The sequence below is a fragment of the Echinops telfairi genome, unplaced genomic scaffold (assembly GCF_000313985.2).
Source record: "Echinops telfairi isolate 266 unplaced genomic scaffold, ASM31398v2 ScPeMD7_12;HRSCAF=54, whole genome shotgun sequence".
In the NCBI taxonomy this organism is placed as follows: domain Eukaryota; kingdom Metazoa; phylum Chordata; class Mammalia; order Afrosoricida; family Tenrecidae; genus Echinops; species Echinops telfairi.
In genome coordinates this window covers 1482142-1499948 of record NW_022103909.1, presented here as the reverse complement: position 1 = coordinate 1499948, position 17807 = coordinate 1482142, and the positions used below count along the sequence as shown (strand labels likewise).

General features: G+C 55.7%; 1 protein-coding gene and 1 long non-coding RNA gene across 4 annotated transcripts; one reads left to right on the top strand and one right to left on the bottom strand.

Moving 5' to 3' along the window:
- Positions 1 to 2000: 2000 nt before the first annotated feature.
- On the top strand, positions 2001 to 17131 carry ACVRL1 (activin A receptor like type 1). 3 transcript variants are annotated; one of them, XM_004711462.2, is made up of 10 exons: positions 2001 to 2514; positions 6954 to 7042; positions 7488 to 7736; positions 7909 to 8114; positions 8339 to 8438; positions 8746 to 8892; positions 9095 to 9370; positions 10222 to 10419; positions 15261 to 15391; positions 16966 to 17131. In XM_004711462.2, exons 2-10 carry the CDS (start codon positions 6979 to 6981, stop codon positions 17098 to 17100), a joined length of 1506 nt encoding a protein of 501 aa, XP_004711519.1. In that variant the 5' UTR covers positions 2001 to 2514; positions 6954 to 6978; the 3' UTR covers positions 17101 to 17131. The 3 variants fall into 3 exon arrangements, with proteins under 3 accessions (XP_004711519.1, XP_045143144.1, XP_045143143.1); XM_045287208.1 differs by lacking the exon at positions 2001 to 2514 and adding an exon at positions 6148 to 6387; XM_045287209.1 differs by lacking the exon at positions 10222 to 10419.
- On the bottom strand, positions 6673 to 8881 carry LOC123521358. Its single transcript, XR_006679811.1, has 3 exons — positions 7948 to 8881; positions 7796 to 7853; positions 6673 to 7704 (listed from the first exon to the last, which is right to left on the bottom strand). It is a non-coding gene; the product is annotated as an uncharacterized LOC123521358 (long non-coding RNA).
- Positions 17132 to 17807: the final 676 nt, after the last annotated feature.

Here is a 17807-nt window from a genome sequence, read left to right as displayed (position 1 = left end):
ACCCCCCCCCCCAATGGGCCCTTCCATCTGGTGGATCCCAAGACCCGCTGCGAGAAGTCCGAGGGTAGAACCCAGCTCCCTAGTCCTCCCAGCGCGTCGGACCCCGACCCACCTGAGGCTGGGAGGGTGCTGGACCGAACGTGACCTGGGAATGAGACAGCCTGGCTCCTCAGGCCGGCTCCTGCGGGAGACCCAGGGCCTGTCGCTTCCCTGTTCTCCTTTCTCATCCACAAAAGGGGCAGAAGGATCGAACCCCTTCACCCCCACAGAAGGGCTCCCTGCGGGGCAGGGGTGTAGTCTTTTCCAGCTACTTTAATCCAGGAACGTACTACATGTCCCTGTTCTTTGTGAGCTCAACTCCGGCATCCAGGACCTACCTCTGAGAACCTTCAAAACAACAGCAACAAAACACAAACAAGCAAACAAAAGCCAGCGACAAAAGATCGTTGTGGTAAAATAGAGCGTGACTCCGGGGGATCCCGTGTGTGTGCCCGAGGAGAAATGTACTCCAGAGAGTTCTCATTCTCTGAATAAGTTAACTTTTTAATGTCTTTGTCGTTGAGACTATACCTCCTTGGGGTTTTCGAGGGCGGGCTTTTCAGAAGTAGAACACCAGGCCTTTCTTTTGAGGCTCGCTGACCCACACCTGAAACCTTTTGGCTAATAGCGAGCATGTTTAAGGGTTTACACCACGCAGGGACAACGCCCTGAGACCTGTCACATATATAATCCAGAGATTCCTGTCACCCAGGCTTTAGCTCTGTAAAATCCAGCCTGTCCCTCTGGAAAGCTGATAGTCTCCCCTGCTCTGTGCCGAATCCCTTAGGGTGGCTTGATTAGGTTCCAGCTGTTGATAACGCTTCTTGGAAGCCCACCTTTCCCAACCAGCCCCTGCAGCATCTACTATGACTGGCACTGTAACTCCATCCCACAAGCCCCACTTCCATCACTGCATTAGGATGCAGGCAAATAGGACCCCCATCTCCCTCCAGGCTGGCACCCCAGGTCTTCACTGGGCTCTGGAGGCCAGGCCAGTGCTGTTCAGCCCATCCCAGGAATGGATCCCCCCACCCTGTCCTTTCTTCTTGTTGGATGAGGGCATAGCCCTTACCCTCAATTCATGGGCAGCTGCTGGCTTAGTCAGGGTCTGTCCTCTCTGACCCCTCACTGACCCATCTGACCTCTCCTCCCATCTCAATTGTTAAAAATAAATTCCATTTATGGAGTCCTAGCCAAAGAGGGGTTATTATGCCCATGTACAGAAGAGGAAGCAGGCTCAGGCTTGAATAACTTGTCCAGAGCCCTGGAGAAGTGCAAAAGGCCGGACTGGGCTTTCCACCATTTCCATTGAGTGCTTATTGGTCCCACTTGGAGGAACTCTGATGGCATGGAGGGTGAGGCATTGGGCTGCTGAGTCGGTGGGTGGTTCAAATCCACCTGCTACCCCATGGGAGGAAGATGAGGCTGTCTGCTCCTGAAAAGATTTAGTTTTAGATAGCGTCACTATGAGTTGGAATTGACTCAATGGCAGTGGATTATACACACACACACACACACACACACACACACACACAAGCATCGTTATATAATACACCATATATATACCATTTAGTGCAGTGCTAAATAACTAGACAAACATACAATGTCTAATTGCAGTTATTATTCTCATTTACATATAGGAAAAGGGAAGCTTCAGAGAATTAATAAGTTGCCCAAAGCACACAGCTCTAAGTGGTAGAGGTAGGATTCAAATTCAGGTTTATATGATTCAGGACCACCACTCCTACCTCAGTATGCTAACATGCTCCCTTGGCATTCTCCTGGAGACCTTGAAATCTGGGCTGCGACTCTTTCTTTAAACAGACAGACAGACAGACAGACATTTATAATGTCATGCAAAAGACACCCTGAGGTGCCAGCAGCTCCAGTCTGCATATGCAGCAAAGACCCAGAACATCTGGATTTGGGAGTGGAGGTTGAAGTGTGTGAACCCTTCCCTCACTCAGCTGGAGGCTGGAGGGGTACATCCCTGCAGAAGTGCCTTGGGAGAGGAAATTCCGGCTGAATCTACTCTGGCACACTGCGGTGAGGAGCCAGGCAGGGACGGATCGTCAAGTGCTTTGTGTGTTGTAAAGGATAACCTCAGATGGACACCACAGCCTAGTCCTTGGGAGCACCGCGGGCTAAGCATTGCCTGCAAACGAGATATTTGCACCCACCAACCGTTCTGCAGAAGGAAGACTTGTCTGCTCCTGCAGACGTGTACAGCCCTGTGGAGCAGTCTTGTCTGTCCAAAGGGCAGAGTCGAGCAATCGCCTCTGCTGCTACAGGTTGGACTTGCCCGGTCAGCGATGGGCAGAAGGCACTGGGCTCCAGGTGCAGGCAGGATGGCCGCATTGAATGCAGTGCTTCTCCTGCCCTGGCACGATCGCTGAACTGCTGAGCCACTGCAACTGATGGGAGCAGAGCCCAGCCGTTTGCCCCTCAGCTGGGCTGGGGAGAAAACTCCTTCCGGTAACCGCCTTCCAGGCACAGCCTGACCCGACTCTCCCCACCTGAGACTCCTAAGACTGTCACTAATCTTACAGCACATGGTCAGATGGTTTCTGACGTTAGAGTCTGCCTCTTAGCAAACCTGCCCAAGAGCACAGGCTGATGATAGCAGCACAGGGCAATTTAAAACTGTCCACTAAGACCCACAAGCTCTTTCCTCCGTTAAAGTATCTGCCAAAGAAGCCAGGGTAGGCCGTTTGAATCCCTACCCCACCAGCTGCTCTGTGGGAGCAGAGTGCTTTGTGTGTTGTAAAGGATAACCTCAGTCAAGATAAGGCTTTCTGCTCTTGTAAAACCGTCTCGATAGATAAATACACATCTAGATATCTACATAGATAGATAGCTATTGAGGGTCTCAGAAACCCCAAAAGGTAGTTCTCCTCTGCCCTATAGGACTGTTATGGGTAGGATTTGACTCATTGGCAATGGGTTTTTGGTTTGGGCAAGGGACTTGCCTAACACCAAATAATGATGAACAAAGAATATTTAATGTCAGCAATTTAAGTTTACCAAGACACACAGGGTGACTATGGGAAAGAAACTTCACGTCCCCTTTTCCCCCATTGGATTGTTGGGAGGAGCCAGGACATCAACCAAGAACAGTCAGTACTACTTTGCCCTTAGTACTCTGAGGTTAGCTGCTATGATCAAGTATTTCACGGTGGCATGTTCACGTTGAAAATTCGCTTAACAGTTGTGATTTCCGGCCAACATCAGTAATGCGTCTGGCAGCAGGAGAACTTTCCTGAAAGTTTGGTGAGCAGGGAGAGGATGTCTGTCCCCAGGGGGAGTCCAGGGTGAATCTTGCAGGGTTAGCTCTGGCTTGGAGGCAGTACTTTCATGCACGTAACCTTCCACTGGGCCCTGTTGGAAATTAGACCATACGAGTTTACTCCGTCATATTCCCAGGGTTAGACAAGAGGTGGTCTGTCTCGCCAGTGGCTGCCAGCCCTTTCCTCGCATTGTTACTGGAGGCTTGAGGTCGCTGTCTGTAGAACAAAGGCCCCCATTCACGTCCCTTCATAAAAGCAACCAAACCCACTGCCCTTGGTCGAGTGCGTTCTAATGCCTAGCCATCTTATACAGGGTTTCCGAGGCTGTAAGTCCAGCCGAGGCAGCAGACAGCCTCGTGAGGCAGCTAGTGGGTTTGAACCCCCCATCTTGTAGTTAGCGGTCCAACACTTATGCCATAGTGTCACCAAATCCCTGGTGCCTCTGATGTCAGTGTTTAGCCTTGACCAGCCCTTCACCTCCAGTGGATGGCAGCAGCAGTGGGTAGCTTGATCCTGTCCACTGAGCTATTGACAGTGGACGGCTCAACTGCGGAAGGCCCGTGTGGGGGCAGTGAGCGCCCCCTCCCTCGGGGCTCCTCTGTCTTCCACCCAGCTGGGCCGTGCTAGGGCTCATGAAAGCCTGGGAACAAAACTTAGTGTTGGACAGGACACATTTCTCCACGTGTGGTTCCCTTGCGGGTTGATCAAAATTACTGAGCAGGGGACCTTTCTAAAAAGCACGGATCCCTGGCTTGTCACAGATGGTTGACTCTGAATCTGGAGTAGGGGTGAGACCAAAGAAGGTGCTGTTCTCGGGCTGTTGAGTTGGCACCTTACCCCACCCCCACCCCCACCCCCACCCAATGTGACAGACTAGAACTGCCCCAGAAGTCTTTTTGTTTCATGCTGTATTTTTTAAAAGTCATTTTATTGGGGGCTCGTACAACTCTTATCACAATCCATACATCCATCGTGTCAAGCGCCTTTGTACATTTGTTGCCATCATCATTTTCAAAACATTTGCTTTCTACTTGAGCCCTTGGTATCTTATTTTCCCCCTCCCTCCATCACGAACCCTTGAGAATTTATAAAGTATTATGTCTTCATGTCTTACACTGTCCGACGTCTCCCTTCACCACTTTTCTGTTGTCTCCCAGGGAGGGGGTTATATGTAGGTCCTTGTGATCGGTTCCCCCTTTCTCCCCCACCTTCTCCTTATCCTCCTGCTATCTCTACTCTCATTATTGGTCCTGAGGGGTTTAATCTATACTGGATTCCCTATTTTCGGCTCTGATCTGTACCCATGTACATCCTCTGGTCCAGCCAGATTTGTAAGGTAGAATTGTGATCATGATAGTGGCGGGGGTTGGGGTTGGGGGTGGGGGTGGGGGGTGGAGTACAGAAAGCATTAAAGAACTAGAGGAAAACTGTATGTTTCATTGGTGCTATACTGCACCCTGACTGGCTTGTCTCCTGCCCACAACCCTTCTGTAAGGGGATGTCCAGTTGCCTACAGATGGGCTTTGGGTCTCCAATCTTCACTCCCCCTCATTCACAATGATATGATTTTTTTTGTTCTTTGGTGCCTGATACTTGATCCCATCGACACCTCGTGATCACACAGGCTGGTGTGCTTCTTCCATGTGGGCTTGGTTGCTTCTCAGTTTGATGGCCGCTTGTTGCAGAGGTCATTTTCACAAAGGCCATTCCCAAGGACTTTCTTCCATGAACCTGATAGATGAGTTCCAATCTCCAACCTTTCAGTGAGCAGCCAATCACAAAATACTTGTGTAAGCCAGACTGTCTCTAAGTAAGCACACCATGTGATTCAGAGGTAGCCAGAGGGTGGTATAAATCAGAAAGGTGCCAGCATCCTAGGAGGGGCCACACTATGTTTGCCATTACCTACCTTTCCCCTACCTTTCCCCTCCCATCTCATACCCATACCCATGGTCCTCTCCTCCTTCCTCGGCATGGCTTTCTGCCGGCGCCTCCACGTGCCAGCTCTGCATGCCCAGGACTCCAGCCCTTGGCCCCAGCCCCACTGTAGAGGGTTTTATGGAGTCCCCACTGCCCCCCAGGAGGGGCAGATGGCAGGGAGACCAGCAGAGGCTGGGAACACAGCTGCAGCAGCCCAGCCCCAGGCTTCGGGGCAAAGGAAGCCCAGGCAGGAAGGTCATCCCTCCTACTTTCCAGAGAGGTCCGACAGCCCCCTTCCCAACCATCCTGCCCACAGAGCCTCCCCATCAGGGGCCTCAAGTGGGCACCATCTCAGTCCACAGCCCTCCATGGTCTCCAGGGCCAGAAGCCTGGCCCTGCCAGCCTCACATGTCACACCAGAGAACACGGCCCCTCCAGGCACACTCTCCAGCCCTCAGAAAGTCCTACCTCCTGTCTGACTCAGTCCTTCTTGCTGCAGCTTAGGTCTTCTGCTGTCATCTTTGACAAATGAAGATTACAGTGGTTTCTGCAGTGGATTGGGACCCAGGTTGGCCACTCTCACTGGCCAGAATGACTCCCCTTAATATTGGACCCCTCCCCACCAAATTTCTAGAAAAGTTCAAGTCCAGCCAACCACGCATGGAGGGTCAAAAGTCCAAGTGTATTTCCCCTCCCCTCCCACACCATAACCCTGCACCACCTCCCCACCATTCCCAGGTTAGCCAGGAGAGCCAGGAATGGCTGGGCCGGAGGTGGGGTGGGGGAGGGGAAGGGGGAATTCTCACACCTGGCAGGAGAAGGTTCTGTCTACATTTTGTATGGTGGTTATAACCCCAAGGCTCAGAGGCAGGGGTGCCCACAGCGGGGCAGGAGAGAGGGAAGGAGCACTGGGCTGGGAGTCTGGGCCCCTGGCTGCATTCCTGGTGTTGCCCCTGGATGCCCAGTGACCTTGGACAGTTCTTTCTCCTGCCAGAGCCTAATCCCCTCTTCTCTAAAATAAGGACTGTGAGTCACACAGTGCCCCCCTGGGAGTCTCTCATGGAGGTGTCCCCGCCTCAGGTGGCCCTGGAAACCCTGCAGCAGCTCCAGCCTGCCCTGAGGATGTGCCTGGCTCCCTGCTGTGCGTGACACCCGCCTGTTCTATCCAGACTCAATCTAAACAATCTTGATTCCTGTTCCTGGCTTGGCTGGACCCTGAATGGCAGGAAGTGAAGACAAGAGCCTGTTTATGTTTGAGGCAGCCCGGACTCGGGTGGGGGTTGGGGGCAGGGCACTGGGAAAGGGTGGGCAGAGGGGAGGCTGGGTGAGGATGGGCCAGAGGCAGAGCACAGAACCTGGAGCTGAAGAAATGCACACCCCCCCCACCTCCCTGCCAGGTGCTCCCCAGGCCCCTGGCCTACCTCCTGTCCAGGCTCAGCATCAGGGGTGCAGGGCCAGACTCCCCAAGCTCCGAGTACTTCAACATGGCTCCCCACCCTTTGCCCCTAACAGGATGGTTTCCATGGGGAAGTGAACCAGGACTTCCCCTGCAGGCCCCGCCCCAAAGGCAGAGGCCGAAAGCCCAGAGGAGGCCTCGCTGCCCCCAGCCCCCCTCCCTGCCACCAAAACACCTCCCAGTGATTTCCTCTGGGTGGGAGGGACTGGGGTCAGTGGCTGAAAGGCACCCAAGGGGATCACATTTCACAGGTCTAACTGCTCCTCTCCAGAGACCATGGCCTTGGGCGCCCCCAGGAGGGATCTTCTGATGCTACTCATGGCCTTGGGCCTGACCCCGGGTGAGTATTGGGCCTGGACAGAGAACCGATGAACAGCTGGGCTCCATTCAGCGCCTGCCCTCTGTGGTGGGATGGGAGGCTCCAGCGTGAAGGGGGCACTAGGGAGCTTAGCCAGAGGGGGAGATGGTGAGTTTCAGTTAGACTAGGGCCCAGCGCTCTGGACCCTCCCTGTATTACCATCGCTCAGGGTGGAGAGCTGTCCCTGGGTTAGAAGGTAGGGTGTGGGTAGTCAGGCCTAAGGGGCTCTGGCTTGGGAACTGGGAGGGGCAGGTTCTCACAGTCTCTGTTGCAGCCTGGGAGGCTTCTAGGGAAGGGGGATCTGAGGGTGGGACCGAGCGAAGGGCTTTGAGAAGTCAGAGAGGCAGGGGGGCGGGTGTGGATGTTGGGCTCAGCGGGCGAACACCGGGTGCAGCATGGATGGATGAGCTGCTGGTGTGTTTCCCAGGAGACCCTGTGAGGTCCTCTGGGGGGTCGCTGGTGAACTGTACCTGTAAGAGCCCGGAGTGCAGGGGGCCGATCTGCCAGGGGGCCTGGTGCACAGTAGTGCTGGTTCAGGAGGAGGGTGTGTCCCGGGAACATCGAAGCTGCGGGACCCGGGACCCAGAGCTGTGCAGGGGCCGCCCCACGGAGTTCTTCAACCACTACTGCTGCTACAAGTCCTTCTGCAACCAAAACGTGTCCCTGACGCTGAAGGGTACGTCCTGATGCCCCCCCAGCCCCTGCCCAGCTTCTCACGGCACCTGTCCTGCCTACCTCTCGTGCTCTGGCCAGGAGGGTGGGGGAGGCAGGATCCTGGGACATGTTGGGGGACCTGGCTTGGTCAGCAGATGGAACTGAGTGTCGTTCCCACCCCACCCCACCCCCAGCCACCCCTTCAGAGCAGCCTTCCGGGGATGGCCAGCTACCTCTGGTGCTGGGCCCTGTGCTGGCTTTGCTGGCCCTGATAGCCCTGGGTGCCCTGGCCCTGTGGCACATCCGCCGGCGGCGGCGGAAGAACCGAGGCCTGCACAGCCAGCTGGGCGAGTCCAGCATCATCCTGAAGGCATCCGAGCAGAGGGACAGCATGCTCGGGGTATGGGCCCCGGGAACCTGGGACACCGGGTGGAGGTGGGTGCCTAGGAGCCACACAGCCAGAGTGTGGCAGGTGGGAAAAGCAGGGTCCCAGTCACACAGAGCTGAGAGGGGGAGGGGCTCACTGAGACACAGCAGCAGGACCCAGGTTGGGGACAGGGGAGGGGCTGGGGGGACAGGAACAACCTCTCAGTGGCTCCTGACCACCCCCACCCCTACCCCCAGGACCTGCTGGACAGTGACTGCACCACAGGCAGTGGCTCAGGGCTCCCTTTCCTGGTACAGAGGACAGTGGCGCGGCAGGTCGCCCTGATGGAGTGCGTAGGTGAGCCTGGTGTGGGGGACCAAGGGCCCCCACGAGCCTGGAGGGGAGGGGGGCGCTTCACTTCACAAGCAGAACCCAGCCTGGAGCCGGATCAGGAGTCTGCTACGCAGGGCTCGGGTTGGAGATGGGTCGCAGAGCCAGTGGGAGGGAACAAGAGGCCAATGGAGGCAAAGGGGTATATACGGTCGGGGTTGGGGTGGAAATCACCCAGCATGTAAGTGGGCTCCGCAAGTGGTCTGAGCATGGCTCCCGGGTGGGGCTGTGGCCAGTGTGTGACCCTCTCCCTCCTCTGCGGCCGCTGGAGCAGGAAAAGGCCGCTACGGCGAGGTGTGGCGGGGCCTGTGGCACGGGGAGAGCGTGGCTGTCAAGATCTTCTCCTCCAGGGACGAGCAGTCCTGGTTCCGGGAGACGGAGATCTACAACACAGTCCTGCTCAGACACGACAACATCCTAGGCAAGTTCCGCCTCTCCGGGAGGCCCCGCCCCGGGACGCCCAGCCCCTTCCCCGCCCCTGACCCAGGACAGCTCCCACCTCCACCCCAGCTTACCCTGACCCAGCCTAGCGCCCCGGACCGCAGCCCAGGGCACCCTCCTGCCTCCAGACTAGCCCAGCCGCCCTCCCCGCCAGCCATCCTCTCTGGCCCCTCCGTCCCCAGGCTTCATCGCCTCCGACATGACCTCCCGCAACTCGAGCACGCAGCTGTGGCTCATCACGCACTACCACGAGCACGGTTCGCTCTACGACTTCCTGCAAAGACAGACGCTGGAGCCCCAGCTGGCCCTGCAGCTGGCTGTGTCCGCGGCCTGCGGCCTGGCCCATCTGCACGTGGAGATCTTCGGCACGCAGGGCAAACCGGCCATCGCCCACCGCGACCTCAAGAGCCGCAACGTGCTCGTGAAGAGCAACCTGCAGTGCTGCATCGCCGACCTGGGTGAGCCGAGTCGACGGGGGAGGGTGGGGTCTGTAGGTGGGCGGGGCGGAGTGGGGGCGGGCCCTTCGCGGGGGGCGGGGCCGAGTCGGGGCGGCCCTTTGAGAATGGGCGGGGTTCACTCCCTGGTGGCTTTGCCTTCCTCGTTTGGGTGCACAAAGACAAGCTTATTCATTTCTTGGCGCCTTGAAATTCAGAGGGCACTCAGGTGGGGCGGTGGGTTAAATATCAGGCTGCTATTCGCAAGGTCGGCGGTTCAAACCCGCCAGCTCTCTACTGGAGAAAAAGCAGTTGTTAAATGTTAGTCTCAGAAGCCCTAAGGAACAGTGCCACTCAGCCCCACAGGGTCACTGGGAGTGGGATTCACGAGAAGGAAGTGGGTTTTAGTGGGCAGGTGGAAATCGGATGTATAGTGTCTCACCCCGAGATGCCTTAACACTCTTTTCTGGCCCAGACTCCTTCCACCACCACCAATCACCCCCTTGCACCAGGCAGCTGGGACAAAGGCGCCGGAGCCGAGAACCCGGGCTTTCATCCTGGTTTCTTTGGTACAAAGCTCCCCTTTGCCAGGCCTGGGGTTTTCCTCTTGGGCACCATGCTGTCCTACTCACCTTTCTGGGCTCTGGAGATGGGTCAGAGAGCCTTCTAGCCAACTAGAAGGTTAACCGGACAGTTAGTTCTCCCCGCGGCAGGTGTCGTCCAGTTCCTCCCTGGGCGAGTCTCCATTTGCCTCCCCCTCTGTGGCCCACTACCTCTCTAAATTCCACTGTGTTCTGGGAACCCCCAGCTCCGCCCTAGAAATCCACTCTGTCTGTGGGCTTCAGGGATCAGTGACCCAGGTCTGGTACCCACAGGCCTGGCGGTGATGCACTCCCAGAGTAGCGACTACCTGGACATTGGCAACAACCCGAGAGTGGGCACCAAGCGGTACATGGCCCCCGAGGTGCTGGACGAGCAGATCCGCACTGACTGCTTCGAGTCTTACAAGTGGACCGACATCTGGGCCTTCGGCCTGGTGCTGTGGGAGATCACCAGGCGGGTCATTGTCAATGGTGAGATCCAAGGTGCATGGGGTGTCAGAAGGGGCAGGCCAGCTGGACGGGGGGGCAGCAGGACATGGAGCGGCTGCCCATCCTGGAGCCTGAGGTCTCGGGGGCTGTGGCCAGCTCTGCTGGCCTGTCTTCACTGCCACTCACCAGCTGATTCAGCAGAGTGACCTTTTAAGGTTCATCTGAGTCTGTGATTTTGGCTGTGGAATTTTGGGCAAGTGCTAATAACAAATATGAATAGCAGCTAGCATTTGTTGAGTTTAGATGTACTCTACGTGCCATGCTATAGACTCTGTGTGTACTATCTTATTTAATTCCCAGGAGTTGGCAGGGAGGTGGCATCGCTTAGTGGCTAAGAACGCAGACTCAGAATTGGACCCCTGGGGTCAGTCCTCGAGTTTGCCGCCGACTGTGGGTGCATCCGCTCGGCCCTCTGTGCTTCCATTTCCTTATTTGTAAAGAGAGACTAACAACCACTTCTGGTTGTAGGGAGCTTTAAGTGAGGTGATCTTAAGAGCCTTGCTTGATTGCTCAGTGGTGCTCTGTCTGACACAGCACCCGGGCATGACTCTCACAAACGGATGTTTATTTTCTCCCAGATGAGGAGGCCAGGAGGCTGAAATCAGGGCACTAGCTCCAGGGGAAGGCTTTTCTCTCTGTGCCCATGGGGGTGGGGTGGGGCTGGGGGTGGTCCTTGACCCCTTTCAGTACCTGCCCCTCCTTGGTGATTGTCATGTGGTGTGGCATCTATTGTCCTGATGATAGACAATAGATGCCAATTGCTTTCTCTTGTGCCAAGTCTGCTCTTTCTCATCTCAGAAGGGCTTGGCTTAACACGTGCATGACACTGATGTGGTCTCCTTAGCAAAACAAAACCCTGTTCCCAAATGGGATTGCACCCAGAGGTACCTGGGTTAGGATTTGCAACACCTATGTGGGGGCTATACCAGTCAATCCCTAACACCCAGCCAGTACAATGTCTAGAACACTGAGTCTCCGTAGCCATTGTAGCAATAGAGTACGTGTTTGGGGACAGATTGGTCCCTGTTCTACAGTCGAGAAGTCTGAAGGTACAGAATTGTAGCTGGCCTTGAGGGGCCCAAAGAAACCCTGGTGGCCTAGTGGGTTCCAAATTGGGTAGCCAAACCCAAAGTCAGAAGTTCAAGCCCACCAGCCACACTGTGGGAGAACGATGAAGCTTTCGATTCTCGCCAAGACGTACCTCGGCATAGTTCTACTCTGCCCTATCAGGTGACTGTGAATTGGGACTGACTCCACAGCAGTGAGTATTGAGACTAGGAGCTCTGGTGGTAGAGTGGATTAGGGGTTGGGCAGCCAACTGTAAGGTCAGAAGTTCAAACCTACCAGCTACTCCTCAGGAGAAAGACAAGGCTGTCTGATCCCTTAAAGTAGGCGTCCGCAAACTGCAGCCCGCGGAGGACATTAATCCAGCCTGTTTGCCCCGTTTGCTTTTTGACTTCAAAATAAGATATGTGCAGTGTGCATAGGAATTTGTTCATAGTTTGTTTGTATTTTTTTGAACTATAGTCCGGCCCTCCAATGGGTCTGAGGGACAGTGAACTGGCCCCCTGTTTAAAAAGTTTGAGGACCCCTGCCTTAAAGCTTGATAGTCTCTGGAAGCCCTCTATCGGGTCACTAGGAGCCGGAATGGATGAAATGGCAGGGGGCTTGGCTTTTGGGGGCTTACTCCCAATCAGGATTCAGCCCAGTGCAGGGTGCCTGTGGCCGGTGCCCTCTGGTAGTGTGGACTGGGCTGGGAGGACCATCAGCCTTTGTCTCCACAAACTTGTGTCTGCCCATGGTTAGTGAGAGGTTGGGGACAAGGAGCCTTGCTCATTGGGGCCCCCTACAGGACAGTCACACCCACTTTCCCCAACCATCTGCCAGGAACCAGCCCTTGCCAGGCTGTGTTGCCAAGGTGGTCGGTGTCTGACTGACAGCCGAGGCAGGGACAAAGGCATAACCAGACCTCTGGGAGACTCCCAGGGGCCTCGGATCCTTGTTCCTTCTGGGGTGAGCCTGCTCTGGGATGGCAGGGCTCAGGGCAAGGGGGTACCTGGAAGACGCTGAGGACCCCTGGACCAAGCTTCAGGCGAGAAAAGAAGGCTGGACCAGCCTGGGCCGAGGGAGAGTCTGGCCACAGGCTCCGGGGCGGAGGGGGAAGCCTGTCAGCCCCACACACCCGACCCGCTGCACATTATAAACACTGTAATCTGGTGTCAGCCCCGGCACTGATTAAAGGCTCATTAGACACGCTCAGGCTCCGTGCAGCCCTGATTAGGGCGGAGGCAGCCCGGCTCCTGGAAGGCAGCCATGCTGGGAACAGCTGGCGTGGGCGCCACTGAGGTGGTGGCCTGTGGTCTCCAACCTCAGACTGGGAAGCAGGACGGGCATTGGGTGTGTCCTCAGGGCCTGGCCTTTGCCACCCTATCTATCTGCAACAAGACTGCCACCATCTTCAGAAAGCCTGTACTAAGCACTGCGCATTTGGGAGATGGGCTGGCCACCTCCTTCCCGTGGGTCGGGGTAACAATCCCTTTTCTGAGGGGCGGTGCTTCCTCCCCATTCCTCTCGTTCCACATCCTCACCCAGCAGTCCACCAGCTTCAGGCCCCCAGGAGAGCTTGGAGGTCAAAAGCATGGCTTTGCTATAGGCCTCTCTGGGTTTATGGAGCCCTGGTGGCGGCGTGGGGATAAGCTGGACTGCGATCCTCACGGTCAGCAGTTTGAAACCACCAATCACTCCTCTGGAGACAGACAGAACTTTCTATTCGCGTCAACAGTTACAGTCTCAGAAACCCCCAGTGGGTGTGGGTGAGGGGGGGGGGGTTCTGCCCTGCCCGACAGGGGCACTGTGAGTCCGTGTCAGCTTGATGGCAGTGCGTTGGGTGTGGGGTTTTCAGGGCTTGAATCCTAGCTCTGTCACTCAGCACCGATGTGATCTTTGTCAAGTTATTTCGCCTCGCTGGTCTTATTTTTCTGTGCTTTTAAGGGGAGCTGACAGTATGATCGACCTCAGATGTTGCGAAGTTGTGGACATTTAATGCAATGCACTTAGCACAGTGCCTGGTCCAATGTAAGTACTCAGTAAACATCACCCCCCCCCAAAAAAAAACAAACAAAAAACCAACAACACACTGCCATCAAGTCCATGTCATCTCCTAGTGACTCTTGAGGATAGGGTAAAACTGCCCCCGGGGGTTTCTGAGACGGTAACTCTTTACAGGAATAGAAAACCTCTTTTTTCTTCCAAGGAGCAGCTGGTGGTTTCCAACTGCTGACCTTGTGATTAGCATCCCAACTTGTAACCTCTTTGCCACCAGAGCTCCTCTTGAGTATTCTGGTGGTGCAGTGAGCTAAGGGTAGGACTGCAAACCCACCAGCTGCTCTCAGGGAGAAAGGCAGCCTTGGACACCTGCGGATTGGCTCTACTCTGCTCTAACGGCCACTGTGAATCAGAATCAACCCCATAGCAGGGGGGCAGTGGCTGGTGTCACCGCTAGGCTGGAAGCGTCCACAGACCCTGGGTAGGAGGCAGTTATGGAGTGTCTGGAGCAAGCTAGGGCTGGGAAGTCAGATGAGATCAATTTAAGTCTTGGTTCGGTTATTCCTCCCTGTGTAAAACATTGAGGAAATTGCCCACCTCCTCTGAGCCTCAGGGTAAAATGAGTCTCCTCACAGTACTCATCTCAGAGGGTTGTCGCGAAGCCTCACCAGGCCCTGCGTGCCACGTGTTTCACACCAGGCCTGGCGCCTGCTGTTGTCATCGTTGCTGGCAGGTGCTGATTGGCAGCGATCCTCCGTACAGCTGCCCCACCCTCGCAGGTGTGCCCATGTTTGAGCTCATTGTTGCAGCCACAGCATCCATCCATCTCGTGGAAGGCCTGCCTTTGTTCCACTGCCCCTCTGCCTTACCAGGCACGGGCCCTTGCCCAGGGACTGCTCTCTCCTGACCACGTGTCCAAAGGGCGTAAGACAAAGTCTCGCCATCCTTGCCTCTAAAGAGCACTCTGCCTGTACTTCTAAGACAGGCGCCGTTGTTCTCTGGGTGGTCACGGTACTTTTGAAATTCTCCTCTGGCGATGCAAATGCATCGATGCTTCCCGGGGCTTCCGCAGGCAGTGCATATCGCGCACATATGAGGTGATGAAGAATGCCATGGCTTGGGTCAGGCTCACCTTGGTCCTCACAATAACACCTGAAGGGGGTCTTGGGGAGCAGATTTACTCCACGCAGCGTGTCCTCTGATCTCTTGACTGGCGCTTCCGTGGGCATGGATTGTGGGCTAGTCAAAGCCAGAGGACATCCTTGACCACTTCAAGCCCTTTCTCCGTTTATTGGTCCAGTTGGGAGGATCTGGGGCTTCTTCACATTGAGTTGTAATCTATACTGAAGGCTCCGATCCTTGACCTTCATCAGCAAGTGCTTCAAGTACCCCTCACTTTCAGTGAGCAAGGCGTGTCATCTGCATATCACCTGGCACAGAGTAAATATAAAATAAGCACCCTGCATCACGATTAGGGAGAAAGGCGGGGCTTCCTACTCCTGTAAAGCATTACAGTCTTGCGAACTCATAGGGGCAGTTCTGCCCTGACCTATGTGTTGCTATGAGTTGGAATCATCTCAGTGGTTGTGAACTTTTTTGAATCACTATTAATAAATTGCTCGCCGTATCGTAATGTTCCTCTCAGGTCTGATATGCATGGGGTCCCAGGGCTCAGGAGCAGGTAACTGGCTTCCTGCTGTCTGCGAGAGTGGGTAGGGGGCTTTCCTGGGGTGGAATGGGGCCTTCCTGGGGTGCTGAGCCCCCTACCTTGTCTCTAGGAATCGTGGAGGACTACAGGCCACCCTTCTATGATGCGGTGCCCAATGACCCCAGCTTTGAGGACATGAAGAAGGTGGTGTGTGTTGACCAGCAGACCCCTGTTATCCCCAACCGGCTGGCTGCAGACCCGGTAAGGCCTTGCTGGGGCTGGGATGGCGTGGGGTGCTAGCTCGTAGCTGCAATTGCTGGGCCCGGGTGCCTGTGCTTGAGTCTGAAGACTCCACTTCACCTTGGATAGCTTCCAGGTGTCCTGGTGGAAGGTCTGTCCCTGGCCTCTGACATGGTCCCTCTGGTTATCCAGGGATTTCCAGAGCCCTCCACTTTTCCCAGGAGTGATTTGTTTGCTTCTCTAAACATGCCACATACTTATATGAAAACATGTATGTCTATTGGAGTCCAGGTGGCATGATGGGTTTACGCATTGTGCTGCTAACCGCAAGGTCAGCAGATTGAATCTACCACCCGCCCCATGGGAAAAAGATGAGGCTGTCTGCTCCCATAAAGATTTGTGGACTCGGAGAAAACAAAACAAAACAAAAACTCACTGCCATTGAGTCAATTCTGTCTCACTGCAACCCAATAGGACAGGGTAGCCCTGCCCCTCTGGGTTTTGAGACTGTGACTATTTATGTGAGTAGAAAGTCTCATCTTTTGCCTGCCGAGCAGCTGGTGGTTTCGAACTGCAGACCTTGCACTTAGCAGCTCTTCAAGAACCACACGCCCTGTGAAGGTCCCTAGGAGTTGGAATGGACTCACTGGCCGCGGGCATGGTTTGCTTTTGGGTTTTCACCTTGCCGTGTTTCCTGCGCTGGGATTCCGGTGGGCTTCCTTGGGCTTGTTTCTCCGTGCTCCACATGTGTATATGAAAACATATCTGCATATGTGTGTATATAACACATTCCAGCAGCATGCGGCATAAATATCCACTCAGACATATACACATGCTCATGATGCCAGCTCAATAGCCCCACGATGACAGAGCCTGTCCCTTTGATCACCCTTCTCTCCCCAGAACCCATCACAGTGCCTGGCACACGACGGGTGCTTCATAAGCACTTACTGGGTAGATGAGCACAGGGATATACAAATATGTGGACATAGACCAGGCATATTGGGCACACACATGGCCGCAGCAGGGGTGCACACGTGCTTTCTTGTGCACATACACAGACACGTCCAAGGCAGTGAGACGCAGGGCTGATTCCGTCTGTGGCCCCTGCGCTTCCTGGGACCAGGTTCTTTCCAGAGCCCTGCATTTGGGGGGTAGTGCCTATACCCCATCCTTGCCCACAGTCCCCCTGGGCCCCGCCATGGTTGGGGTAGAGGTTGGCACCAGAACAGGCCCTTTGCGCTGGGTTCTCCAGCTACGGGCGGGGTGGGTGGCATGAGTCTCTTGGCTTGAGGGTCTCCCCTCTCCCCTGGGTCTTGGCAGAGGTAAGGGCAAGTGTGTGAAAGATGGTGCTCCAGCCCTGAGGCTCTGGGTCACACCTACTTCTCGCCATCTCCCTTCTTGCCCCACTCTCTTCCTCCCCCATCTGTCATCAGTCACTCCAGCGGCCTGTTTCCTTCCACGCTTGTCTCACCCTTGCTTTCAACACGGTCACCTCCCTCTTGTCCTCCCTCCTGCTATGTCTCCTGGTCATGTCACTGGCCCAGTCTCCTCCCCTCACCAGCTTCCTCTCTCCTGCCTCTCTCAACCCCCAGGTCCTCTCAGGGCTGGCTCAGATGATGCGGGAGTGCTGGTACCCCAACCCCTCTGCCCGCCTCACCGCGCTGCGCATCAAGAAGACGCTGCAGAAACTCAGCAGCAGCCCCCGAAAACCCAAAGCGACCCACTAGCCTCAGCACCTCTGCTACAGGGCGGGGGAGTGGGGGAGGAGGGGGACCGTGAGGGTGGTGCTGGGGAGGGGTGCCCCTCTGGGGGCAGCTGCCCTGGCTGCCTGCTCAGCTCCTGGCCCATCCAGCCAAAAATACAGCTGGACTGAAACCCGATCCCCCACTGTCTGGCCTGCTCAGAGCATCAGGCTCCCTGACGCCTGGCTCCTCCCCAGGCCCTAGGCCAGCCGGGTGCTCCCCCTACCACTGGCAGGCAAGACAGGATGCTAAAGAGGGCCCAGGGCCTGCTTGGGTGGCCAAGCCAGGGAATCCTAATCCTGGGCTCAGAGCCTGGGCCTGCACTTTACCCCCTACCCTTGGTCTACGCATGACCCCACCAGAGCTGCCTGGGTCACGCTGGGCCCTGTCCAGACTTCAGCAGACATCCTGCTCTGCCAGGCCTTAGCCTCTGGCACAAGCCCCAGACACCCAGGACCTAACCGTTTCTCTCCACGTGGGGGTTTGCCCCTTAGCCCCATGATGCCCTGAGCCTTCAGTTCTCCCCAGGAAGACCCTGGCTAGCTGAACATCAGATACCCAGGAAAGCTGTGGCCGGACTCTGGGCCCTCCCTGACTCCCCATCCTAGCAGATTTAAACTCACTGTTATTGAATCCGTTCTGACTTATAGCCACCCGATATAGGATTTATATGTGGCTACAAGCCCTTCCAG